The 25,931-nt window shown below is 34.9% G+C and overlaps 4 protein-coding genes and 1 long non-coding RNA gene across 5 annotated transcripts; 3 read left to right on the top strand and 2 right to left on the bottom strand.

Annotated features, from left to right (window-relative positions):
• The first annotated feature begins 221 nt into the window (after positions 1–221).
• On the top strand, positions 222–3,262 carry LOC120176077 (zinc finger CCCH domain-containing protein 34-like). Its single transcript, XM_039182588.1, has 7 exons — positions 222–298; positions 405–548; positions 746–808; positions 990–1,098; positions 1,179–1,502; positions 1,584–1,886; positions 2,816–3,262. Exons 1-7 carry the CDS (start codon positions 222–224, stop codon positions 3,212–3,214), a joined length of 1,419 nt encoding a protein of 472 aa, XP_039038519.1. The 3' UTR covers positions 3,215–3,262.
• A 5,571-nt stretch (positions 3,263–8,833) lies between these two features.
• Positions 8,834–10,741, top strand: LOC120176096 (serine/threonine-protein kinase PBL27-like). Its single transcript, XM_039182598.1, has 3 exons — positions 8,834–9,444; positions 10,190–10,388; positions 10,524–10,741. Exons 1-3 carry the CDS (start codon positions 9,297–9,299, stop codon positions 10,525–10,527), a joined length of 351 nt encoding a protein of 116 aa, XP_039038529.1. The 5' UTR covers positions 8,834–9,296; the 3' UTR covers positions 10,528–10,741.
• Positions 10,742–12,113: 1,372 nt separating this feature from the next.
• On the bottom strand, positions 12,114–14,571 carry LOC120176091. The gene is made up of 6 exons (XM_039182595.1): positions 14,451–14,571; positions 13,765–14,074; positions 13,417–13,489; positions 12,622–12,712; positions 12,458–12,537; positions 12,114–12,288 (listed from the first exon to the last, which is right to left on the bottom strand). Exons 1-6 carry the CDS (start codon positions 14,473–14,475, stop codon positions 12,154–12,156), a joined length of 714 nt encoding a protein of 237 aa, XP_039038526.1. The 5' UTR covers positions 14,476–14,571; the 3' UTR covers positions 12,114–12,153.
• Positions 14,572–16,520: 1,949 nt separating this feature from the next.
• Positions 16,521–17,053, bottom strand: LOC120176094. The gene is made up of 3 exons (XR_005521294.1): positions 16,970–17,053; positions 16,747–16,882; positions 16,521–16,660 (listed from the first exon to the last, which is right to left on the bottom strand). It is a non-coding gene; the product is annotated as an uncharacterized LOC120176094 (long non-coding RNA).
• An 857-nt stretch (positions 17,054–17,910) lies between these two features.
• LOC120176076 lies at positions 17,911–18,747 on the top strand. Its single transcript, XM_039182587.1, has one exon. The coding sequence runs from the start codon at positions 17,911–17,913 to the stop codon at positions 18,745–18,747; it is 837 nt and encodes a 278-aa protein (XP_039038518.1).
• The last annotated feature ends 7,184 nt before the right edge of the window (positions 18,748–25,931 follow it).

Here is a 25,931-nt window from a genome sequence, read left to right as displayed (position 1 = left end):
AAATTACTCCGAAAAACTGAAGCTGAGAGAGAAAGTGAAAGAAAATTTAGAGAAAACAGCAGAAAAAACTGTTTTTTTTTCTTGTTTGTGTAAGAAAGAGGAAAAGAGGTCCTAACGGAAGTTTGCCATTTTCTCTTTTTTTTTTCGTTTTCATATAGAAAATTAGACATACGCTGCCATTTGATCGGAGTACAGACAGGGTTTTGGTTGTTGTACGTGTAATGGAGCGGGACCCAGAGTCCAATCCCCAACCGGAATGGACTGCTCCGGGATCCGAAACGGGGCTCGAAGGTAAAGAGTACTCATGAAATTATCGTTTTCGGATTTGGGGTTTTTTGAATTAGTTCGCTTATTTATTTATTTGATAATGTACGATCTGATACGGGGTTTCGTTTGAGATGTAGAGCCGGTTTGGAGATTTGGATTAGAGGGAGGGTCGGAATCATACCCGAACGACCCGACGAAGCTGATTGTATTTACTATTTGAGGACTGGGTTTTGTGGCTATGGTTCTAATTGTCGGTTCAATCATCCACGTGAACGTTTGGGGTAATACATATTATTGATTGAATTATCTGTGTTCTTTTTTTTTGTTTGATCACGATGATTTTGAATTTTAGGGTTAAGATGCTAAGTTTTCTTTTCTGTGTCTGCAATAGTGTAATTGGGAATCAAAATTTTAGCACAAATTTGATGATCATATGTTTTGATTGGTGAAAGAAATGTCGTGGTGATAATTGTCTTAGGTTATGGGATTGGCAGAGGCACTGTCGGAGAGTATCCGAGAGAGCAGCCAGCCAGTTTGTCAGGTACTTTTTGTTTAGATTGTTTGACAAATTCGAGATATGTATGCCGAAATAGTATGCAATAACTTTGGTTGCTTAATTCTTGTAGATAAAGGCAAGTTAATGTCACTTCTTTTTTTTTTTGTTTAAAGGTTAGAATTTTGGTTTTACGTTGTTTATGGCTTTGTTTTTCATTGATTTGTAGTATTTTATGGACGGGAGCTTGCAAATTCGGTGCTTCCTGTAAATACCATCATCTTAAGCTGGGAGGTAGCTCTGTGCCACTGAATTATTTTGGATATCCATTACGCCCGGTTTGTATCAGCTGACATTAATATGAACTTTAGATATGTATCGGTAAGTTTGCGTAATAATTGATCAATCCTTAGAATAGGGTGAAAAGGAGTGTTCGTACTATGTGAAGACTGGACGATGTAAATTTGGTGCAACATGTAAATTCCATCATCCTGCATACCATCATCCTGCACCGCCAGCTATGCAGGTTCCAGCACCATCTCCAGCTTCACAAGTTGCGTCTGCACCTATACCAGTTCCTGCTCCAAGTATGTATTCCACAGTGCAGTCACCATCTGGCCCTTCCTCTCAACAATATGGAGCTGTAATGGCAAGGCCTCCCCTGATGCCAGGCTCCTATGTGCAAGGGCCCTATGGTCCTTTGCTACTTTCCCCCGGTGTTCCAAGTTGGAATCCGTATCTGGTAGGTGTTTATTCAGTTCCCTCAACATTTGAGTATACTGTTAAATTTTTATGTTTGTAGTTCTCAATGCACTTGATGCAGGCACCTGCCAATCCTGGTACCCAACCCACTGCTCGATCAAGCTCAACTTTTGGGGCAACACCATTATCTCCTTCAGCACTTGCCTATACTGGATCTTATCAATTTGTACCATCCGGTTTTCGGCCTTCAAGTAGCATTCAGGAGGAGTCTTTTCCAGATAGACCTGGGCAACCAGAATGTCAGTATTATATGAAGACCGGTCGTTGCAAATATGGGTCCTCCTGTAGATATCATCATCCACCAGAAGTGTTTGCACCAAAAGCAGATGTCATCCTCAGCCCTCTCGGTCTTCCACTTCGCCCCGTAAGCATTTCATTAATTGTCCTAGAAATATTATGATGCTTTATGCAAGATTGGATTTAAGTTTGGTAATGTTTGGTACATGGTACCGGTCAATGATTCTCAATTGCTTTTGCAGCAGTTGATTATGTTTCTGTTTTTCTTTGGCATCTATCGAAGTTGCTTTTGCATGTTCCAACATGCAACTAGACATAGTAAAATGTGTAGAGAGTTTTCCCTGTGGTCAGGGTTTCTTTTTCTGTAGAAAACCGAAAACTCTGTTGGAAAGGTGACAATGCATATCTGTTGAAACCAGACATACAGTTTTGAATAAGAAGCATGTAAGATCTGTCAAAAGACTCAAAACTAATGTCTTTTGTTCATTCACATAACTAGAAGCTTGTCGTCTGGTATGTTTTAACTTTTAGCAAGTAAACCTCATTCTCAATATCCTTCTATGGGACACAGTTCAACTATTTGTTTCCACTCGATATTGTAATACATTGGTGCCTAGCATGGCGAACATCATCTTATCCCAATTCTTGGAGTCCTGAACTTGAACTTGTTCCAGGAAAACCTGTTTTGGTTACATATACGGCAGATAGAGCAAAGTTTGATGAAAGGGAATGTGTTTGCTGGATTTTCTGAGGTTATTCATGTTAATGTAATTCATATATTTGTAGCTGAAAACTGCAAAATTTTGATGAAGCTATAACGGAATCTGTTGCTTTGGTCCTGGTGTATTAGCTTTCTTTCTTGGTTTCATTCTTCCGATGTTTTTTAAATCGGGCTGGTTAACATTAGGACATGCTATCATCTCGTTACATGAATTTTTGATTATGTTTTATTCTATTGTTTCTTTTCAGTACATTAGCTGTGTGACATATGTTGAGTTGTTTCCTCATAAGCCATTGTTCGTCTGCTCATCTCATTTCGTGTGTGTTTTCTATCAGGGTGCACCACCTTGCACTCACTACTCGCAACGTGGAGTGTGCAAGTTTGGAGCGGCTTGCAGGTTCGACCATCCTATGGGAATGTTAAGTTACAGTCCATCTGCGTCTCCTCTTGCTGATATGCCTGTTGCCCCCTATCCTGTTGGATCCACAATAGGCACTCTAGCTCCTTCATCCTCATCTTCGGATTTACGACCCGAAGTTCTTCCAGGGTCTAGCAAGGACTCTGCTCCAGCCATAATTTCATCATCGGTGAGCGCGTCAAGTGAATTGGTTGGTCCGGTTTTCTCCGAAGGTGCACCTGTTCCTCATTCAAGCACACAGCAGACCAGTTGGAGTTCTGCCCCTTCTACTGGCGGTGGCAGCGACAAAGACAGTGAGCCACATGATTCAAGCTAAGAGAAAGGAGCAACCACCTCAATCCTGTTTTTTTCGATCGAGGTCACGGTTCCATCATTATCTATTTTCTTGTAACTTTCATAGGGATATATCTTTCATCTCAAATAAGCCGGTGACCAAACCGTAAAAACTTCAGCAAAACCCTATAGACCATGCTATTGAATAACCACCGAGGAACCACATTTACGGATAGCCGAGTCAAACTCATCCAGTTTTCCGAGTCCATGGCATTTGTTCGTGGAGGAAACAAACATATAGGATCCTTAGCATTCTTCCCTCAACATCATTCTCGGATTTTAGGTTCGATATCGGGTCTGTTTCGGATTCAGCCTAGAAAGGAACTTGATTGCCGCCTTGTTGCCACAACCCCACGTTTTATCTAGGGTGGATGTGAAGAAAATAATTTATGAACGAACTCTCAAGGAAACGTCATGGCGTAGATACATACATAATCATGTTGTGAAAATGGACATGCTCGACATTGTTTGGTACATTATTTATTATGATATATGTGAATTATTTTTTACTGTAATTTTTCAGCAGAAAATAGGAAAATGCTCTTATTTAGGACGTTAATTTCATGTGTATGTATGTTATTTTCATTAATCATTTTATAAATATAAAAAAAAACTTGTTATTTATTTTCCTATGATACAACTAAGATAAATTTTTAAAAATTATAAAATAATTATTAAATTTATCAAAAGTTATAAAATAATTATATATAAATAACTAGTAAATTATAAATTAATATATTTACTGTTATGATTTTTTTTATGATTAACAAGTTTTATAAATTTTACACATTTTTTTGAGTTCGAGTTGACAAATAATTTTTTAACTATATAAATATGACCCTACGGTTTAATTCTTATATGTTAAAATTTTGTAATGCTTTTTGATTTATTTATAAAATAAATATGTCGACTAGTCACTAACAAAGTTAGTGGATAACTAATTATCCTTTTTTTTAAATTTGAATATTCTTTTATATCTATTCTAATATATTCATCGATTAATTATTTTATTTTTAATCTTCGGATAATTAATTAGTGGATACATAATATGGACATTTTTACCCTAATAATCAATAATTATATGTCAGACACCTATTGACTAAAATTTATCAATCTAACACCTATTTGCTGACATGGACGGAAGGTGCGGATTATCAAGCGTGCCTTCCTTGGGTTTTCTTCCGAGCTGACGCCACAAGAGTAAAGCGTGGATCACCATCCGCGCCTTCCTTAGGTTTTCCTCTGAGCCGGCGCCACGCGGCAAAAAAGTCGTTCACCATCCGTGTCTTCATGGTAAACCTGACACGCGACGGAAAGCGTGGATCACCATCCACGCCTTCCATTATTCGGGTACTCCATTGTTACCCGAGTTCGACGACTCACCCACCCCCTCTCTTATAAATACTCTCGAATGCAAACATCAAACCACACCAAAATTACTTTCACATTTTTCCTTCTATCAATTCATTCTATCAAACTAAGTAGATTTTGTTATAGTTCTTAAAATGTAAAATTATTTTTATTATATTATATTTATTTGACCAAATTTTGTACTAACTATTTGGTATTACTTTTTGCGGTTGTAAAATGGAAGAGGTGATTAACTCTCGAGACATTTTACCAATACGGTAACAATATTAAATTATGTTATTTAATTTACTGTGATTTTTTTAATTTTTAACATTAGTTTATATTTTAATTACGGTTTAATTCTTATATGTTAAATTTTGTATGCTTTTTGATTTATTATAAAATAAATATGTCGACTAGTCACTAACAAGTTAGTGGATAACTAATTATCCTTTTTTTAAATTTGAATATTCTTTTATATCTATTCTAATATATTCACGATTAATTATTTATTTTTAATCTTCAGATAATTAATTAGTGATACATAATATGGCGTTTTACCCAAAGAATCAATAATTATCTGTCAGACACCTATTGACTAAAATTTATCGATCTAACACCTATTTGCTGACATGGACGGAAGGTGCGGATCATCAAGCGTGCCTTCCTTGGGTTTTCTTCCGAGCTGGCACCACAAGAGTAAAGCGCGGATCACCATCCGCGCCTTCCTTAGGTTTTCCTCTGAGCTGGCGCCACGCGGCAAAAAAGTCGTTCACCATCCGTGTCTTCATGGTAAACCTGACACGCGACGGAAAGCGGATCACCATCCACGCCTTCCATTATTGGGTACTCCATTGTTACCCGAGTTCGACGACTCACCCACCCCCTCTCTTATAATACTCTCGAATGCAAACATCAAACCACACCAAAATACTTTCACATTTTTCCTTCTATCAATTCATTCTATCAAACTAAGTAGATTTTGTTATAGTTCTTAAAATGTAAAATTATTTTTATTATATTATATTTATTTGACCAAAATTTTTTGTACTAACTATTTGGTATTACTTTTTGCGGTTGTAAAATGGAAGAGGTGATTAACTCTCGAGATTTTACCAATACGGTAACAATATTAAATTATGTTATTTAATTTACTGTGATTTTTTTAATTTTTAACATTAGTTTATATTTTAATTTGTATACTATTTATTTAATTAGACGTATTTCAGTTATTATTTTTGCAGATATAAGACTCAATCTTTCAAACTCTCAAAATGAGGCGTACTTTAGCTATTTTTTACCATGATAGGGAAATTTGAGAAGATGAAACAGGCGTTGTCTTTGCATCAAATCATTCTGTCAGTATATCTTTCAAGAGAAACATCACTCTTGAGGAGCTGATCACTAAAATTTCAAGGAAGGTTCATATTGGAAGTACTAGAAGATTATCCTCACTTCAGTACAGATTTCTAACTGTAGTATTTTCGTTAACTTATACAACGTTCAAACTCTTCAACGACGACGATGTTGCTATGATGATTGATTCTCAGAATCAAAATTCAGATGCTGATACACAAATGTATGTCATACTTGTTGAGTGTTTGCGGTTCGTGGTATGTCATTATGCTCCCACTATGGGTTGGCTCAACAAGTTGATCAAGTTGACAGCCTAACTCAAGTAATGTGTAATGATTTTAACTCATTAATGGGAAACACATCCTGGTATCATCTCATCAAGTTCAATGGGGAGACATTCATCATCAACTTGTTACGATCTTTATCGAGGTGGCTCCACGAACAATCCGTATGGCAACATCGCTTCCAGTTCAAGGGAAAGTCATTCATCTGTCAATTTCTTTGACTTGAATGTGAGGATTCCATCGACACAACAATTTGTTCAGTACCCATTTGACATGATGCCTTCTAGTTCCATGGGGAGGCATTCAACTACGACCTTCTTCAACCTCAATGTTGAGATTCTTGCGACACAACACTCAGTTCAAAACCTGTATGACACAATGCCTTCAAGTTCAAGTGGAATGCATTCAACTACCAGATTGTTCGACCTAAATATGGCATCACAGAGAAACCTCATCTCCACCAGAAAAACCTCTTCGACCCACGCTGAATCTACAAGAATGAAACTATAATATCCGCCAAGAGGTGTCATAAAACCATGCAGTGTGGCCTCTGAATCGACTGTGGTGGAATCTGAAACATCTGCGGTGCCATCTGAATCTGTTGTATCCTCATTTGAAACGACTGCGGAATGTAAATCGGTGTAGACGATGATTGATGTGATGGTTTTGGTGCTACAGCTGAGGGTGAATCGGAAGCGCCTGCTCTTCGTCCTATGAGTTGAGGGACGATGATGATGTAACGGTGGACGCTTTTCTCGATGCCGATGAATGCTCCCGCCTCGTCTTCCTCGGAAAGTATGAACAAATTCTCGTTCGTGTTGAACCACTGATAATAGTCATCTGCAACCGATAATGATCCACATAAATCGGCTCCTATTGAGAATACGTCCACATCGATCCTCTTAGATCATTACCCACTCGTTGTGTTTCATCAACCATGTGACTTTTTTTGCCCCATCTATCGATATTATGCAAATTGTCGAGATTCCTAGGTGCTTCAGTAATAGATTGTACGAAACCAAATTGGCACACCATGCGATTAGTGGGATGCCACTCGACAATAGGCCACTCAAGTGAGTTGGGATGCAATGCCTCATTTCTTCAATAGCGTAAGGAGTCCATTAAAACATATATATATATATATATATATATATATATATATATATATATATATATATATATATATATATATATGATTTTTATTAAATTAATATTTTAATTATATAATAATAATTAAATGTAAGTAATAAAATTTAAATACATACCCGTGTACTAGCCTTTTGATCTATGAGAAGCTGAATTTCTTCCTATTCGTCTGGTATATTAAGATGATCATTCTTTATACATGATCAACTATTCAATGTAAAAAAATTTTATATACTTAAAAAACTATATACGGACTTAGTATTGAAATTACCTCAATAATAACATGAATACTAATGAGTTTTTCATCGAATATAAAAAGGGCATCGATACCACGCCCATGATTGTAGAAGAATCGTCGATAGCATTTTTTTGATAATCAGTGCCAAAATCGCGGATCCCAACTGAATGAGCCGGTAAACTTGAAAATCTACTGAGATGACGTAACTACATATAATAAACTTGATTGCAAGATTTATCGGGTATCAAGATCCCTCCTATAAGTCGTAATATGCAAGTCCGGACAAATATTTTAGCATGTTCCTCGGAACAGTCATTGTTCAACTGTCGAAAATTTGTAGCCAACCATAATAACGGTATTTGACCACCGTTGAAATTAGACGGGATACCTCCAAGATACTCTTTGCACAATGAATGTTAATCACCATATGCTACACTAGAAATAACATCTCCATTTATCGGAAGCCCTAAATGTAAGAAAACATCATCTAGCATAATAGTGCACTTCCCACACGGTAGATGGAGTGTGTCTCTGGTCTCCACCTCTCGACCAGTGCAGAAATAAGGTTGAATTTAATGTTACAATACATTTCATATCTAGCTATGAAGATGAATCCAACCTCAGTTAAATACGACCAGACACAATTCGATATATCTAACTTAGCGTTATGAATAAATTGATCTAATATATGATCATTCCCTAATTAAATAAATAATATACAAATTAAAATATAAACTATTACTAAAAATTAAATAAATAAAACATTCATAATAATTAACAGACACAATTTAAAATTATTATTGTATCGATAAAATGACTCGAGATATGATTCATATATAAATACAACAACTTACATCCATTTTATAACCGCAAAACATAAAAGAAATTAGTACAATAAAACATAATAAAATAATAAATTATATAATGATTATAATATAATAAAAATTTAACTTATAAACACAATAACATAACCCATTTGAAACTTGCGAGAATGAATGGTAAAAAGAAGAAGGAAAGTGTTTTTAAATGTATCTTAGAGTTGTACAAGGGGTATTTATAGAAAAGGAGTATGGAATATGTGATAATTAAGAGGGTGATAATTAAGAGGGAGTGACGGGTATTTATAAGAAGGCGCAAATAATATCCGTACCTTTCGTTACATGTAAATTTACCAATACATGGATGGTGAACCGTATATTTGTCGAGTACCGTCAGCTCGAACGAAAACCCAAAGATGACTCAGTTGTTGATCCGCGCTATACCTACGTTCATGTACAAATAAGTGTTAGATCGATTAACTTTAGTTAAGGAGTGTCTGACATGTAGTGATTTTTGAGTAAAAAAGCCTGTATATATATTATTACCGTATTTTTCCCCCCTTTTTGGATCGAATACCGTCTCTTATTCTTAGTTCTTAAACAACATAAGCGTTTTCTTTGTTCTTCCACTTGTAGATCTGTCCGGAGTGATGCGATCTTTGTCTTCGACGTGCACTTGAGATCGTAGAAAGTGGAGCTTAAGGAAGGTAGGGATTTCAAGGGGGTAAACACTTGGTAAAGTGTGGATTTTTCTCAAGGGAAAATTAGTGATTTTTGAAAAGGGGTGAAAGTGAGGATGCTGTGGAGTAATTCTTGAAGAATTCTGTTAAAGATTGGGTTTTTAAATCTAGGTTTCCTTCTTGGATTTCGATTATGGGTGGGGGTGGGTGTTTTCCTTGTTTTGGATCATCAAACAAGGAAGAGACTAATGGTGGGGGCTCCATTAAAGAACTGGGCAAGAAGGATTCAGCTAAAGATGGCTCTGTTGGACAGTCTCATCATGTTAATAGAGTTAGTTTGGGTAAATCAATTTCATTCTTTTAGCCCAATTTTACTTCTGTTGATATGAAATTGTTGGTTTTTGATCAGCTGTTTGAATATGTTGGTAGCTTGATTTGATGAACTTATGGTTTTTTTGGGGTATTTGATTGAATTATATGGCTTATGGATTTATCTATATTTTTAGCTTTGAGTGTTGGTTTTGTTGGTATACTTGTTTGAATTTTACCCTAGCTGGAGGGCCTAAGGAATAGTTTGAGAGATCTGCTTTTAGTTTTGATACATAGGTTTTCTTATTTTGATTTAATTTCTTGTTCATCCATAACTGTTATGTTAAGCTAGAATAATGCTAGTAAATGCATTTTAAGTGAGAACTGGAATGTTCCTGCAAATGATGCAAGAGTGTAGTGAAGGGTTTATAGAGGTTTCTCATTTCATTTTGATGTTAATCCCAAGGTCGAAGTTATAAATTTTGAATTGTATACAATCATATAGGACTTCATAATTGTGGTTGATTTTGTTAGGACGAGAGAGACAAGTTTAAGTATTTGAATCTATCGACGAACTGTATAACAGTGCAAAATTCTCAAGTTATAAAAGGTCCATCTCTGTTTCCGGATGACTCAGTTTTATAGCATTTATACTCTCTTTTACTCTTTATGGTCTCAATTATGGGAATTCAGCATTTAAGTTTTGTTGTGCTCCTTTAATTGTAATTCTAGATATCTTCTTCTTGTCTGGTGTTTCTGATTCACTTATTTGAACAGACAAATCAAAATCCCAGAGTGCTACTGATTCTAAAAAGGAACCTGCAGTATCTAAAAATGGACCGACAGAAAATATTGCGGCCCAAACATTTACATTTCGGGAGCTTGCTGCTGCCACGAGAACTTTAGGCAGGAGTGTCTGTTGGGAGAAGGTGGTTTTGGACGTGTTTACAAAGGTCGTTTGGAGAGTACAGGACAGGTCTGTAACAGCCTTGAAACAAATGCCAATTTCTGTGTGTTTTTAACATTTCCTTATTTTATGGGATTGTACTTAAGTTGCTTGCTTTTATTATAGTCTTGGGATCCGAGTGATGTTAAATATGCTCATATGCAGGTAGTTGCCGTCAAACAGCTTGATAGAAATGGCCTTCAGGGGAATAGAGAATTTCTTGTTGAAGTTCTCATGCTTAGCCTCTTACACCACTCGAACCTTGTCAACCTGATTGGTTATTGTGCCGATGGGGACCAACGCCTCCTTGTCTATGAGTTTATGCCTTTAGGGTCATTGGAGGATCATTTACATGGTAAGGGTGCCCATCTTTTGGTTTTCGTGATACTTGCATTCCTCTAGCTCTTGCGTTGGTCCGTCAACTTAAAGAGTGAATCACATAGTAAATTGCACCGAGTTCGTAGCACTATTTCTGAGTTATGTGTGATGAAGCTGCTTGGGTCAACTTTGGTATAACACCACCTCCTTATATAGAGGTTTTTAAGAGGCCATTAAAAGTTAATACCTTTTAGTAAGATTTTTGAGATTTGAAGAACTATAATGCAGGTAGAATAATCTTTGTTGGACAAACTATTTTTCGTTACTGATTTCCTTAACACCATTTTTAGCTCCCTGAAAGATGATTGGTATATATTTTAATGCACTGCCTAGCCATTAGGCCAAAGTATGGGGTGAGAACTGGAGGGAGAGAAAACGAGGAAACACAATGGGTAGCTTTGATGGTACAAATGACTGATGCTACCTAAATACTAATCCATGTCATTATGCTCTTCCAGGCAAAGGCATCATTTATCGATTTAAGGGCTGTCACCGGAAAAGAAGATGACTTCAAAGATAAACCATCCATCATTGCCAGTCTTCATATATACGCACAGGAAATAAGAGTTAATGCATTTCTCTAACTTTGACTGTTGTTGCTTGTCCTATGGTTCGAAACCAAATGCTTCAGTTACATGGTTGAAGGAAGAACACAGTTAAAAGAATGGATCGAGAGTAGTTAATCAATTTGGAGAATTCATACAGGTAATCCGCAGGCAAAAACAATGTAGGCAGCATGTTAATCTATGTATTTAGTTTTTTTAGTTTCCTGCTACAATAGATGTTGGGAAGATGGTCTTAGTTTTGCCATATCATTGTTGGTCCTGTCTGTGGGGAAAACTTACTAGGTTTGTGTGGATATCTATCTCATCGGTCTTATCGGCAAGTCCGACTATCGGACTCGTATGGTTTGTGTCGTGTATGTATCTCCGAGTCAATCCTGCTTTCGGCTTTATACAAAGGGTTTCATGCTATTGGCATTCATGTATGATCATCACCATCTTATTGCGTAACTACTCGTTTCATTATACTAACATTAATGCATCATCATCATCATCGTGTTCTGTGTAATTTACTTGTTTCCTGTCTCTCACTCTTAATCGTCTACATTGGATTGCTTTCACTTTGATGGTTTGAGTTCCGTTCCTGGAAAGTGTGGTTTATTATCCGAATCCGATTCACTCGAAACTGACAAAACTGAATGTGTTTTAGCTTGTACGAAACAAGATAAAAACTTGCATTATTTTCATATGAAAAGTACACACACTCTTCGTTTAAACATACCACAGAAAATAATTATTATATAATTGTAAAAAAAAAAAACCCTGGTGTTGTGAGGCCATTTTTATCAGTAGAAACTACAAGACAACCGCTACGAACGTATATCTACATTTAAGACCGCAGTCATTAGATTGAATCACACCGGGCTTGAATTTCCGGCAACTTGAGCTCGCCAACCAAGACAGTAAATATACAATGAGTTGAGTGCCATAGCTGTCCCGAAACTTACCGTTCCAGAAATCAGTATAGCGAAAACAGCCTTCATATGGACCTGCAGAAAGACATCAAAAGGTTTCTGAGAACAGCCCGTTGAGTTCCGGTTTCAGGATGCATTTCAGTACATATTCCGCTACGAAGCATTTTAAAAAAAGCATTTCTATCGATACCGTTCATGCGAATTGCTTACGAGAAGAAGTTGATGCTTTTAAATTATTGCTCACCACATCATACAATAGATGAACAGTTAACGTGACGATTGCAAACTCGAGAGCTGCATACGTCCATATATACTCCTTGATTGCTGCAAATGTGCAAGCCGAAACAAATCAATGTTAAGACAAACCGCAACTAATAAAGAAATGTAAAGTTTGAGGCTCGGCCATACCTAAGAGAACTGCAAAGATGGATGCTAAGAGGCCTAGGGCAAATGCAAATGGCGCGGCAATCATATTTGCTTCTCTCTTCATTTCCTGAATCTACCAAATCACAAGGCATGAAATCAATGTTATCAAATCCACATAGGATATGTTATTCTTACTTGTCATTTTTATCTAAGTACGCATGTCCGGATACATATTAGACACAAGGATATAACCCTCTAAAGACCCCAAAAAGCATGGGAAAATTTAACAAAAATTCTAACATACCCGTGCCTAGCACATTCGTTCTACAATCTACACTACACCCGAATATGAGCAATATAGATAAGTATGATTAATAATATATGGTTTTAGCCACATGTTGGTCCAATGTTGCTCCGATTGAAGTGCACCAAAACCCGACACATTAGAATATGGATATTGTAGATATAATCCGAGTCTGAATAACATAGAGTTGGCCTGACACTTTTTGCTCTTCCATGCTTATGAACTAATTGAACCATTAAATGACTTCATTGACTTTGGTAATATTAAAAATGACTGTCCCTTTTTCCCATATATATGAGGTAAGGAAGATAAGATAGTAGGCTATCCCCAACACCAGGTTGAGAGCAGCTTCCGTAAGAGACCTCCGAATTATGAAATGCCCTCCGTGAGACTCGATCCAACAACCTCAAGGTTAAGAACCTTGTGCTCTACCAACTGAGTTGGATGGTCATTTCACTTTGGTAACATTACAATTTAGCAAAATAACAAGATCATTTCCAGTTCAAATTTCTGATAAAGGAACAAAAGCATACCAGTAGTTGCTCAAGGAAGAAGAAATAGCATATCGTGCTAATCAACACGAGAACCACAAAATCCTGCCAGGCACTGCATAATTGAAGTACGCATTTAAGTTAAAACAAGAAAACAGACAGTTCTCAAGTCAGACTAACATAGATAATTATTAACACCATATTGTCGACATGCTCGGCGGTGAGCTTGACATAGAGATCTAAATGAAAGAAAACAGTGCTCGATATATTAAACAAAGATCTAATTCAAGAAAGTATTCGAAGAGCATGCCGTTAGATTCAAATTCATTATCAAAGTGTCATAGTTCAAGATCAACTGTTATTAGATGCAAGATAAGAAGCTGGTACTACCTCACAGTTTCTGATGGAAAACTCTGTGGATTAACGTTCTGTCTATTACCCCTTCGAGCCGTAGTAGGCACCCGTAGCAGAGTTACAGGTAAGTTCCTCACTTCTTGTCCGCATACCTCACAGTTTTTGTTTCCCCTCGTACTAAACCATTTAATGGCGCATGCTTCGTGTACAAGCTGTAGGGTACCTTTGCAGCTGCATTCCATTTTGAGTGTGTTCTGATCATCACATTCATCAAAACAGATTCTGCACACAGCTTCCTCTTCCGGAATCTCCTCCTCATCAGTTTCTGCAGGAACAGGATTGATATCTGCACATTCGCAGGAATAGAAAAACCGGCCTCAAAACTCGGGACAAATAAACCAACAATAATGAAGTCAAAAGTTAAAAAACACAGAATTTCAACTTCAGACCAATTTGCATGGTCATGTATTTGAATTCACACGCGTGTACGACATATATCTGGACATGGTTACTAGGATATGATACTCCCAAGGACCATCAAAATACATAGAAAACCCTTAAAAGGCCAAACATATCGGTGCCGGACAAATACTATACTTGTATCCAGCACTTACATCCAAGTCCGACTAACACGAGTTGAAGCAATGACACTAAAAGGGTACTCGAATAATAGGGATGAAAAAAATAGAAAATTAGTCATTAATGTATTTACCACTACATACCATCACTGTTATCTGCAGGGGACATTCTCTTTACGAGTATCGAAAGATGCGGATCTCACTATAACAATATTTCGTCCGGGCACCGAAAAGGACCTTGAAACCACAGTACGATTTCAAGCAATTGCTTTAGCAAATCCTACACAAGAATTTCAACATTACAAGAAACACAAACGAAATCAAAAACATCAAACCCATAAACCCAAACACAGCATGAGAGATCATCAAACAAAGTACTAATAAATGAACATTAGAAACCCATCTCTGGAAAATCAAGCAAAAACATAACTTGTCTACAAAACCGTAAATATATATAAAGGGAAAAGAAGAACCTGAGAAGAATCCTCAGAAACTCCATTGCTGAAAGCTCCAGCTTCTGCTTCAGTTGCTTGCATTGGTAATTCTTGGACAAGCTCACAAGAAACCCAATGAGAATTGGTGAAGGGTTGACGATGGTGACATATTAAAAGAAGAATGATCAAGCTAATAAGAAAGTAAAACAGACAAAGAAATGAATGTTTTGCTAAATAAAGTGATCAAAGTTGATATTAGACGTAATAAAAAGAGGTAATAATTGAGGAGTTGATAAAATGGTCTGGTCGGGGTCAATAACTTGGGAAGGTGAGAAACTGTCTGAAAGACAGCCTTGCCTTCTTTTCCTTTGCCGCGATGTCTCGTCTTTCATTTCTACTCTCTTGCGATTACATGTAAATATTTTACTCGCTTTCTATAGTCGCCACGTCACTTTTAATAAAATGACTTTTTTTGGTTGAATAGGATACGATAATTATAAGTTAATAATAATTTAGAATTTTTTAGGGTAAAGTACACAAATTACATATGACTATATAATACTATTTTATTAAGTTATTCGACTATTAAAAGTTATAAAATGATCTATAGAGTGTTGTTTTGTTAAGTCTCTCGGTTACTAGAAAGTAACAAATAGTTATTTATCTATTTATTATGTTCCAAACTCGACTTTTATGCTAAAAAATTGATGGTACTCGAAGCTGAACGCTAACTTGTTGAGTGTGATATAATAAAATATGATCTCAGAATCTCAAAAGACTATCGTATCACAGTCATCATGTTAATGTTCAGGTTAAATAACCATGAATTTTATAACGAAAAATAACGAGTTTAAAACATAATAAATAGTTGAGTGACTATTTTGTAACTTTTAATAGTTAAATTATTCAATAAAGTATTTTACCCTTTTTAATCATTCTACACGTTACGTAAATATAGTTGGACAAATCCGAAACTTTTAAACAAAAAATATATTTTTATCATTAAAGATACTTAATAAGTTAGATATAATTATTATTTAAATAAAACCGATCTCTTATCAATAATAAATCATAAAATAACATACATTTAAATAATATAATTCAATCAAAATTGAGTTATCACACATTCATTATCATATACATGTGAGAGTGGTCTTTAACAAATGAAGCAAGTGGGTGAGTTGGGTCCATGGTTTTTATTAAACATTCATTACTCCAAAATAGATAGGAAATTTACCAAAAACGTGTTTAGTATTTTGGATAAATTACGTGTTTAGTATTTAAACTATTAATTTTGATTCATTTTAGTACTTAAATTTTCAAGTTTTTTAAAATCACACTAAAGATTTAGTTTTTTTTTGTTTCATTTTAGTATCCCGTCATTAAAAACTTTAGTTTTTGTTTCATTTTAGTACACACATTCAAACTTTAACGTTAAGTTTGAAACAGATGAAAGTTTAGGTACTAAAAGGGTTAATTTTTTTAACGGTAAGTACTAAAATGAAATAAAAACTAAACGCAATGCATGAATTTAAAAAAATTAAAAATTTGTCTGTCAAGTAATTCGAACACTACGCCGTGTTGTATTCTTATCCGATATCATGGATCTTCTTCGAGTAAATCGTCAAAAACTTCGTCGTTTTCGAGTTGCTTCAGCTTCTCCAGGCTGTCGAGATCGCCCTCGAGAGTGTACACAACCTACAGTTAAATGCAACGTTAAAGCTCAAAGTTCTTAATGCTTCGGGAAGATATTTTCTATGCAAAGAGAGGAAATGCCTGTCGCATTCGAGGTCGGTTCGCTGCGGACTGATGTATGCAAATAGAAGCTACAAGAAGGTTCAACTGATCGAGGTCGTAGTCATCCCCTAGTGTTGGATCGACGAGTTCGTTGATCTTATTCGCTCTGATCAAAGGCATTGCCTGCAAGATCTCGTATGACGAAGTTGAATCATCGGGAATACTCGGGATACCGGACATGATAGCAGAGTAAAATTCAAGAAACCTACCCACATAACAAGGCTTTTCTGCGAGCTATCGAGGGCTTGCCTCCCGGTAATGAGTTCCAAAAGCATTACTCCGAAAGCATAGACGTCGGTTTTTTCGTTTACCACGTCGTCCATGAAGAGCTCGGGAGGAAGGCAACTGCCATGACAAGAAATATGTCTAAAATTTTTACGAAGGGCGACAAATTTTAGGCTCGGAAATCAAGCGGGATTCGGAATTATACACCCAAATGTGCCTTCCACTTTAGAGACAATGTGATAAGTCCATTGATCAGGTAACCACTTTCAAAGACCAAAATCAGATATCTGAAGTTCCATTGGAAACTCAAACCATCACTATCAAACCCACTATCTCAATTTCAACATAATTGTTTTCAACTTTAACATCTATACCAACATCAAAAACACAACAATCTTAGCCAATAAACTTAAAACATACACTAAAACACAACAAGCATCCAAAAATAAAGAGAAATAGGGTAAATCATAAATAGAGAAATGGTGATGGTGAGAAGTAAAAAAAAGGAAAATCAGAAATAATAGAAGAGAGAAAAAGCAAAAGAAAGTTAAAAAAAAATTAAGAGCTTTACCTTCATTTTTTTTAACTGTAATGGTGAAGGGAGGAGAGAAGTGGAGTAAATAGGAGGAGAGAAATAGGGATCGGGGTTGGGGTGGTTCATGTTGCAGAAAGAAAATGGGAGTAGAAAATGAGGTAAATAGAATGATTCATGATTTTGAGAGAGATGAGGGAAAGGGTGAAAGATAAAGAGATAAAATTAAAAAAAAAGAAATTTAATTTTTTATTTAGACCAAAACGATGTTAATTTGATCCAGATTTGATTTTTAATGCTTCAAAACTACATTTTTTTATTACAAGTTCCCATGTCATAATGCCGTTAATTATTTAACGGTAGAATGACAAAAAAAGTTTAGTCTAAAGTTCAGTGAGCAAATTGAAAAAACTGAAAGTACTATGAGTAAAATAGGAGATAAGTAAAGTTTAATGAGTAAGCATGTAGTTTACCCTTTTAAATATTTACAATTATAAGAGGAAAAGGAAATTGAAAAAGTCAGCTCCGCTGTTCAGGCCAAACCAAAAGGACTTACCTTTGCAACCCCAATCGAAGATCAGCAATTCATCGCAGAAAACACAGAGAAGAAGAAAAAATGGCTTCTCTAGAAACCCATTTCTTAGCAACTCTCTTCTTTGCCCCAATCGGAATCCGCCGCTTCCTCTGTTCCTCCTCCCTCCTCCTCAAAAACCCATCTTTGTTCAAATCAAAACCATGGTATTTCTCCAACCCCAAATGGAAAAACCTGGATCTTTACATCCTTGCCGTCGCCTTACCCCTCGCTTCATTCGCCGAGATATTCATTTTCTCCTCCCTTTCCGGCCACTCCACGTACCGTTTCTCCTTCTTCCAGCAGTTCTCCAGCCTCTCCCTCTTCTGGGTACTCATCGTTTTCTTTGTTATTTACGACAATCTCGACCATTCCCTTTTCAACGAGGCTTTCTTCTTTGCCTACGCCGGTATGGCCTTCCTCGTCGAGTATTCCTTCATCGGCGTCGGTGTCACCGGCCTGGGGACCGTCGTATACGAATTGCTCGCTCGTTTGACCCTCCTCTGTGCCGGTTGTTGCTTGGTTTTGTCTGTCAAAAGAACAGCCTTTTTCGCCGAGTTCTTCTTGTCTTTCGGATTGGTTTTCAAAGGCACCTGGCTGTTGCAAGCCGGTTTGTGTCTGTACACCGATGCGTTTGTTCCGAGAGGTTGTAAGAAACTGGAGCTTTTGCCTCGTAGCCCCGATGCCGATGTCCATTGTGAGCTCGAAGAAGATGGGTTGAGGGGCGTGGCTCTTGTGAATCTCTTGTTTGCTCTTCACGCAATTTTGATCACGGTTTCCAGTTGCGTAATATTCGGGGTCCTTTCGAGCTCAAAGAAACCGGATCAGGTCGAATCGGACAGCTTATTGATGCGCCCTGTGCATGAACTTGACATGGAATGATGTGTGTATTCTTTTACCGTTTTCATTGTTATTTCCATTAAGCGATGTTCAGATAGTTAACGATGAGACTAAACTGATTGTTCAAGCTACATATATACATATATATTGCAAGCATTACTTATTCTTGCATTGCAGCATAATCATATAACTAGACAGAACTAGGGACTAGGGTCACGGGTTGTTCTGATGGCATTAGCGTGATCATTTTGCTTGCTTCTTTGGATCAATGTTCAACACTAACTTCAATCATCATGGAAGGAATATGCCACTGGGAAACCTCGGTATGGATAGCCGAGTGTGCCGGAATTTCCGGCCGGCGAAAACACGACCTGCAATCACATAACTAATGTCTTAGCTTTAACCCAAGACATCTTCCACCATATGTATATACATGCCATGAAACAATACGTGTTGCATCTGTTTTGAACTCACCATTTTGCAGAAATGTATTGCAGATTATGGTAATCCTTGTTGAATGACATGCTCAAGGAGCTTAAGACTCCATGATATATGTTGTTATAATACCTTGTAATCAAAGTCATCATCACTTACCAGATCATAATGAAGAGACAATGATATTAATGATGTTTTGTCTAATGAGATGCTTTACGAAATACTTTGCCAATCATTACATTGTCATTTATTATAATTTGATAGTCGAGTCGTAAACTTGTGTTAATAATCCAATCGAAACGAAAATCTTAATTAGAGTCGATGATTCAATTATAACAAATTGATGATATAAGTGGCTTAAATGTAACTTTATCAATTTCATTTGAATAAATAATTAATCAAATAATTAAGGATTTATATCAATCAGTATGAAATTATTTTAGATTAAATAAAGTATAGGACTTCAAAACATTAAATATTGAATGAGAGAATTTTTTATATTTATAATCGTATTCGATTTAATGGGACAAAAATACTCCTGAATAAACTTAGAAAAGGTAAATTAGGGTTTAATACTTAAACTATTAGTTTTGATCTGTTTTAGTATCCGAGCTTTTAGTTTTTAAAAAATCATGTCTAACGTTTAGTTTTTGTTTCATTTTAGTTGCCGCCTATAAAAATTTAACATACGGGCTCGTTGGACATCATGTCTACAGTCGTCGACTGTCCATTCGTCGGCCGATGAAGTCCAAACTTTCCAAGTCACACCTTTTTTTTATAGAGAAGCTGCAACGAATGATAGAATGTTGCTCTCGTTGAGGAATCAAACCTAGAAAGCTCTAGACTCGATGAAGACAAGAGGAAGAATTTGAATGGAATAAGATGATGATAGAGTTGTGGAAGATGGAAATATATGGATAATTGTCCGATCGAATCTTCCTAATCGCAATGAAAATGCAAACTCGATAAATGACTCTAACCAGCCCTCCTAATCGCAATGAAGAGACAAACCAGAATGTGAAGATCTCTCTCACAAATAACTTGAAAAGAACATAATGAAAAGCAACTTCGAAGGTATAAGTAGTCAACACTTACAAAGATAAACTCTCAATGTATTGTATTCAAAAAAAGATGTCATTGCAATGGTGAGAAGAACCTCCTTTATATAGGGTGAAGGAGTCTTTGTTGTAGTACGACTAATTTTTGAAAATAATAATAAAAATTCAATCTATGATGATAAAAGAGAGTAAAGTTCTGTTACCAAAAGTATAGTTACCCTTAGTTCATTTTCTGGTATAATTAGTTAGCTGCATGCATGCTTATACAGCTTCCTTGACGTGGCCATGCATGTTATGCGTCTATCACCACTTCATTTCTTTTACTTCCAATTACGTGTTTTCAAACGGTTAGTTTAAGGGTAAACTAAGTGTTTAATACCTAAATTATCAGTTTTGGTCAGTTTTAGTATTTAACTTTTATCTTTTCAAAATCATATCTAACATTTAGTCTAGTTTCAAACTCTGATGGACAGACACCAATCTGAACATGGATCGTGAGAGAATGACGAGTCGATCAACATAGTCCAGTTTCAAATTCATTAGACGATTGACCATGGAGATCAGAGGATGAAGAAATCGTAGAGTATATCGTCGATTTTGGGAGATTGAGACATTTTCCAATAAAACGGAGGTCGAATCGTATTCAGGGGATCGAAAACTTGCGAGCTGGAGAGTTTAGATTTCATCAACCGACAAATGCGACGGCCGATGATTGTAGACGTGACAAAGGGTGAGTTCGTCCGTTAAGTTTTTAACGTGGTTACTAAAACAGATTAAAATTATAATTTAAATACTAAACGCGTAGTTTACCTTTAATTTAATTAGATATCAATTTGAAATAATTAATATTATATTAATTGAAAAAATAATTGAAAATCGAAATTTAAAAAAAATCCAATTGTTAATCTATCTAATATCTAATTAACTAATCAATTAATTTAATTAAAACATAATTATAAATGCCTTACTTTCAACTTATTGCCCACGTTTTTTTTTATATTAATCTGATGTAAGTATAAGGTAGTATTTAAAGATAACTCTCAACCATTTGACATTGCACGTTCACACTCCTAACATTCTTGATGCTCGAACTCGAAACTTCAAAGAATTAGCAATACTTCATTTACCATTGATGTCGCTCGATTCGTGCGACAACTACAACTTAATTATAGTCGTGAGGGTGAAATCTAGGGATGAGCATGACACCAATTCAAGTATAGGGCTATCCATACAAGTCCAACATTTTAGTGAACTTGGACACAAATACTAGACCCCAAAACTTGAATTTGGACAAGATATTACATTTTTAAATTAAGAGTTCGAATTTGGCTCCAAACATTGAAGGTCTAAGGTAAAATTAGCCCAATATCATAGGTGGGTTAATTATTTAACCCAATACAACACAAAACAAATTATTTAGAGATCTACGAGATTTATTACAGTGGTTTGTAACTCGTCACGTTGACATAATGACTTTCAATAAAATATATTTTTTATTCATATTTTTCATCACGATGTGATAAATTCTAATAAAAATTATATTTTATTGAAGTCAAATCGAAGTAACTAGTGAATAAAAAAATATTATTTGGATAAACTCTTCATGTCGATATTATGAGTTTTCCCTATACTATAACATTTGTCATATATTACAAAATAAATTTCGAACTTGCCTATTGGACCAAATTTTTTGCCCGACCTAGTGGCCCAAAAAAACCGAAAGTCTAAACCCATCTGATTTGACCCATTTTCTAAATTTATATAATATATCGTATCAGTTTGTTTTTCGTATTATTAAATTTATATTATACAAAAATTAAATTATTATAGTAAATATATTATAATATGAATATTAAAAATATGTTAAGTTGTTTTGTGTAAAAGAGAAAGTAAATAATTTTTTACTCCAAAAATCTAGTACTAGTTTTTTGGATAGGGTTAATCCTTCTTAAATCGAACCGAATCAAACTATAAATAAAGAGGTAAAATACTCGAATCAAATTTGAATCGAATAAAAATATGTTACCCAAACCATACTCATTCCTATACGAAATTTATGTCCAAAATTCGGAAAGTTCTACCATATTGTAGGTTTAATATACGGCTAAGGAAATACGTTACCGGTTTTGTTATTAGTTTTTTAACAAAACCGATAAAAAATTACCTAAAATATTATTATTTCTACCTAAAAATTATTATTTCTACCTAAAACATTATTTTTTTAACATTTCCGGTAAAGTGTCCAATAATAATAAAAACAGTAGAAAAAATAATATTTTAGATAGCGTTTTACTAGAAATGTTAACAAAATCAGTAAAGCACCCAATAATAATATTTTAAGTATTTTTTTACCAATTTTATTAAAATAATAATAACAAAACCACTAACGTTTTTCCTTAATAGTATATTAAGACTTTCACACTTGAGATTTTACCCCAAAATTCTAAATTATTACATACACAAAAGTCCAATTTGTATTTATAAAATTATTAAGTCTTCAGTCTTCACAGTGGCGGTGTGGCAGAACATAGACAAGGTTAGTGGGGCCATGGACCCCAAAATTTATAAAATTATAATTAGACTCTTTAGATTTTCAAAGAGTTTAATTTGGTCCCCAAATTTTTAAAAAAATTTGAGCAAACTTTAAAATTTTTAATGTTCTTAATTAAACCCCCTTTCATAATTTTATAAAAAATTCTTATTAAGTTTTTCAAATTTTTAATTAGACCCAAATATTTTTGAAAAATATAGATTAAACCCTTCAAAATTTTTGAAAATTTTATTTAAATTTGCAAATATTTTAAAGTTTTAAGTTGGTCTACTCAAATTTTATCACCAAGTTACGCCACTGTGTTCAGTCTTCGCCCATTTTGTGAGTTTACTATCTTTGGACTTAGACTATAGGGTTAATATTGGAAGAGTGTTCCTTTTTTTCATATCATATAAGGACAGTTCTTTGTCTATTTCTTCATTTTTTTCTTTTCTCGCCTACTAAACTTGAATTTAGACTTTTTCAAAAAATTATTTAGACTAAACTAATAAGACAAATGACCTCTTGTTGAATAATATTAATTCATAACACATTTACTTATTTAACTTTAAATATTTTTAGGGTAGATTACAAATTTCATCATTGAATTTTACTCAATCTCCTATTTTATCCACTAAATTTAAAAAAAAATTAATTTTCTCACTGAACTTAATACATTGAGTAGGCCTGTAAACGAACCGAACGCACACGAACGGAGGTATGTTCATGTTCGTTCATTTAATAAATAAACGAACATAAACGAACACGAACATAAACGAACAGATTTTTTTGTGTTCATGTTCGTTTATTAAGGAATATAACTTATTCATGTTCGTTCATTTAATAAATAAACGGACATAAACGAACACGAACATAAACGAACACGAACATAAATGAACACGAACATAAACGTTGGAGACCCTACCTTCCATTGTTCTTTCATGAAAATAGTCGACAATGCAAATCAACCAAATCTATGTTATTCTAAGAAATTCGCCGACTAAAAGTTTTGTGACATCAATGTCAGACTTTAGTGAAGTTTGTTAATAATTATCCTTTCCGTTGGCAGAGTATAAAATTTAACAGCATGAAGATTTCGAACGGTACAAATTGGACTACAAGGCAATAATATAGATCCGAAATCCCTTCGATGCTACATATCGTAACTGATATTATTGCTAAACCACCATTTAAAATTTTAACGTACCTAAAGTCTACTCCACAACTAAAGGTCACACAAAAACTATGAAAACAAAAGTTCATTGTCAAAGTGTATTTTCTACTTATTAATGGGTTCTTCCTGAAAAACCCATTACTTCCGCTATTACACTCTTTTTCAGAAATTGCATAGAAACCTTTGTTTTGTTTTCTAGCAAATTCTATTATATTTTTCTCTTTATTGATGCTCATATACTTCCGATTGTTACCTTTATCTTCCCATCTATTTTTAGAAAGAAGTATGATGTTTTCTTGAGTTTTAGATGTGAAGATACCCGCAATAACTTTACATATCAACTATTAAGCCAAATAAAACAGAGAAAGAGATGAAAACATACATGTAAACTTCAGATTGCACTATAATATAACTTGTTTTGAAGTTTTCAGCGATCGTCTCAACTCTCCAGTGAATATTAGGGTTTGGGAAAAAAAGGGGAAAATGAATATAGGTGCGAGGTGCCTCGCGGGTTAACATATTAGATTTAATCTCCAAAAAATTGGGTTAATTATGGAGATGATCATCAGAATATCAGATTAATTAATATTTTTAAGATACTTACAAATTGGTCACCAAAATTGATTTAAGAAGATTGAGTTAAACATAAATGAATGAACATAAACGAACCTAACCGAACGAACATAATCGAACGTTCACGAACGTAAATGAACGAACGAGACATATGTTCATGTTCGTTCATTTAATTAAACGAACACAAAATCTTGTTCATTTTCGTTCATTTAATAAATAAACGCACATAAACGAACTTCCTGCCGCACGGTTCATGAACGGTTCGCTGAACGTTCAGTTCATTTACAGGCCTAACATTGAGTTTTTTTATCACTAAATGTTATTCTCTCTCTCTCCTATTTTGGTCAATCCGTCGTTAAATAGTTAACAACATTAAAAATTATGTTATTTTAAAAAAACACAAATTTTCTCCAAAACAACATCATTTTGCATCTATATAACAATCAATTTTAACTTCGTTAGCTATTTAACGGCCGAGTGATCAAAAACTTATTGTATTAAGTTCAGTGAGAATTGAAAAGATTTAAAGTATAGTGAGTGAAACATGAAAGAGACTAAAGTTCAGTTACCAGATTTGTAATTTACTCATGATTATATAAATATATTGTCCGCCACCATGTTCCTTTTCTTTCATGGCGAACCACCACGTGCTTTTGTTTTTTTGTCCCCTCCTTTCCTAGTTTTCTCCGCCCAAAAACGACAAGGAAAATGCGTGATTATGATCTTCAAGATTCTTTCAATCAAATATTTTATATATAATTTAATTTAAAGTTTAATATATGCCTTCTGCAATTATTTATTTGGCTCTTTAAGAATCTTATACGTTCACTTCGTTATTATATTATTTTACTCCGTTTTTCGTTAAAAATTCCATGCCCTAATCTTACGTCGTTAAGTGTAATAATTAATAAATATTAGAAAATTGAATTTTTATAAAAATTAGCTGAACTTTATTCTCATATAATGGGGTAAGGGGGAGGTAGGATAGTAGGCTATCCCCAACATCAGATTGAGAGCAGCTTCCGTAGGAGACATCCGAATTATGAAATGCCCTCCGTGGGACTCGATCCCACGACCCCAAGATTAAAAACCTTGTGCTCTACCAATTGAGTTGAACTGTCATTTAAGTAAGGGTTGATTCAAGTGATTAGCAATCGTTTAAGTAAGGTCTCGAATTCGAGTCATTGTCTATGTATAAATCCTAATGAGAGGCTCACTCATTAAAACCAAGTGTGCGACGTGGGTCGGTCCGGATTAGTCAATACAAAACTTTAAAATCGGGAGAACAATAAAAATAACAATAATGAAATGTAAAAGAAAATCTCAAAGTTCTAAAATATAACACTTTGGCGGAAAAAACAAGAAGAGAGGAATTAAATTAAAAAAATGGAAAAGATAAATAGATAAAATAAATCGGTAATTTAAGTTTTTTTTAATAAATTTAAATCCAAATTTA

The sequence above is a fragment of the Hibiscus syriacus genome, unplaced genomic scaffold (genome assembly GCF_006381635.1).
Source record: "Hibiscus syriacus cultivar Baekdansim isolate YM2019G1 unplaced genomic scaffold, ASM638163v2 tig00112226_pilon, whole genome shotgun sequence".
NCBI lineage: Eukaryota > Viridiplantae > Streptophyta > Magnoliopsida > Malvales > Malvaceae > Hibiscus > Hibiscus syriacus.
The sequence above is the reverse complement of the archived record's forward strand: the minus strand, read 5'-3'. Positions and strand labels throughout refer to the sequence as shown.

Excerpts from the sequence above, each read along its gene's own strand:
- LOC120176077 (XM_039182588.1), top strand. The coding sequence starts at position 222 with ATGGAGCGGGACCCAGAGTCCAATCCCCAACCGGAATGGACTGCTCCG. Across the intron at positions 549-745 it reads CATCCACGTGAACGTTTGGG|GTTATGGGATTGGCAGAGGC; the intron begins GTAATACATATT and ends TAATTGTCTTAG. Across the intron at positions 1,503-1,583 it reads CAAGTTGGAATCCGTATCTG|GCACCTGCCAATCCTGGTAC; the intron begins GTAGGTGTTTAT and ends CACTTGATGCAG.
- LOC120176096 (XM_039182598.1), top strand. The coding sequence starts at position 9,297 with ATGGGTGGGGGTGGGTGTTTTCCTTGTTTTGGATCATCAAACAAGGAA. Across the intron at positions 9,445-10,189 it reads TGTTAATAGAGTTAGTTTGG|ACAAATCAAAATCCCAGAGT; the intron begins GTAAATCAATTT and ends TTATTTGAACAG.
- LOC120176091 (XM_039182595.1), bottom strand. The coding sequence starts at position 14,475 with ATGTCCCCTGCAGATAACAGTGATG. Across the intron at positions 14,075-14,450 it reads CCCTGCAGATAACAGTGATG|ATATCAATCCTGTTCCTGCA; the intron begins GTATGTAGTGGT and ends GCGAATGTGCAG. Across the intron at positions 12,289-12,457 it reads TTCATCTATTGTATGATGTG|GTCCATATGAAGGCTGTTTT; the intron begins GTGAGCAATAAT and ends GTCTTTCTGCAG.
- LOC120176076 (XM_039182587.1), top strand. The coding sequence starts at position 17,911 with ATGGCTTCTCTAGAAACCCATTTCTTAGCAACTCTCTTCTTTGCCCCA.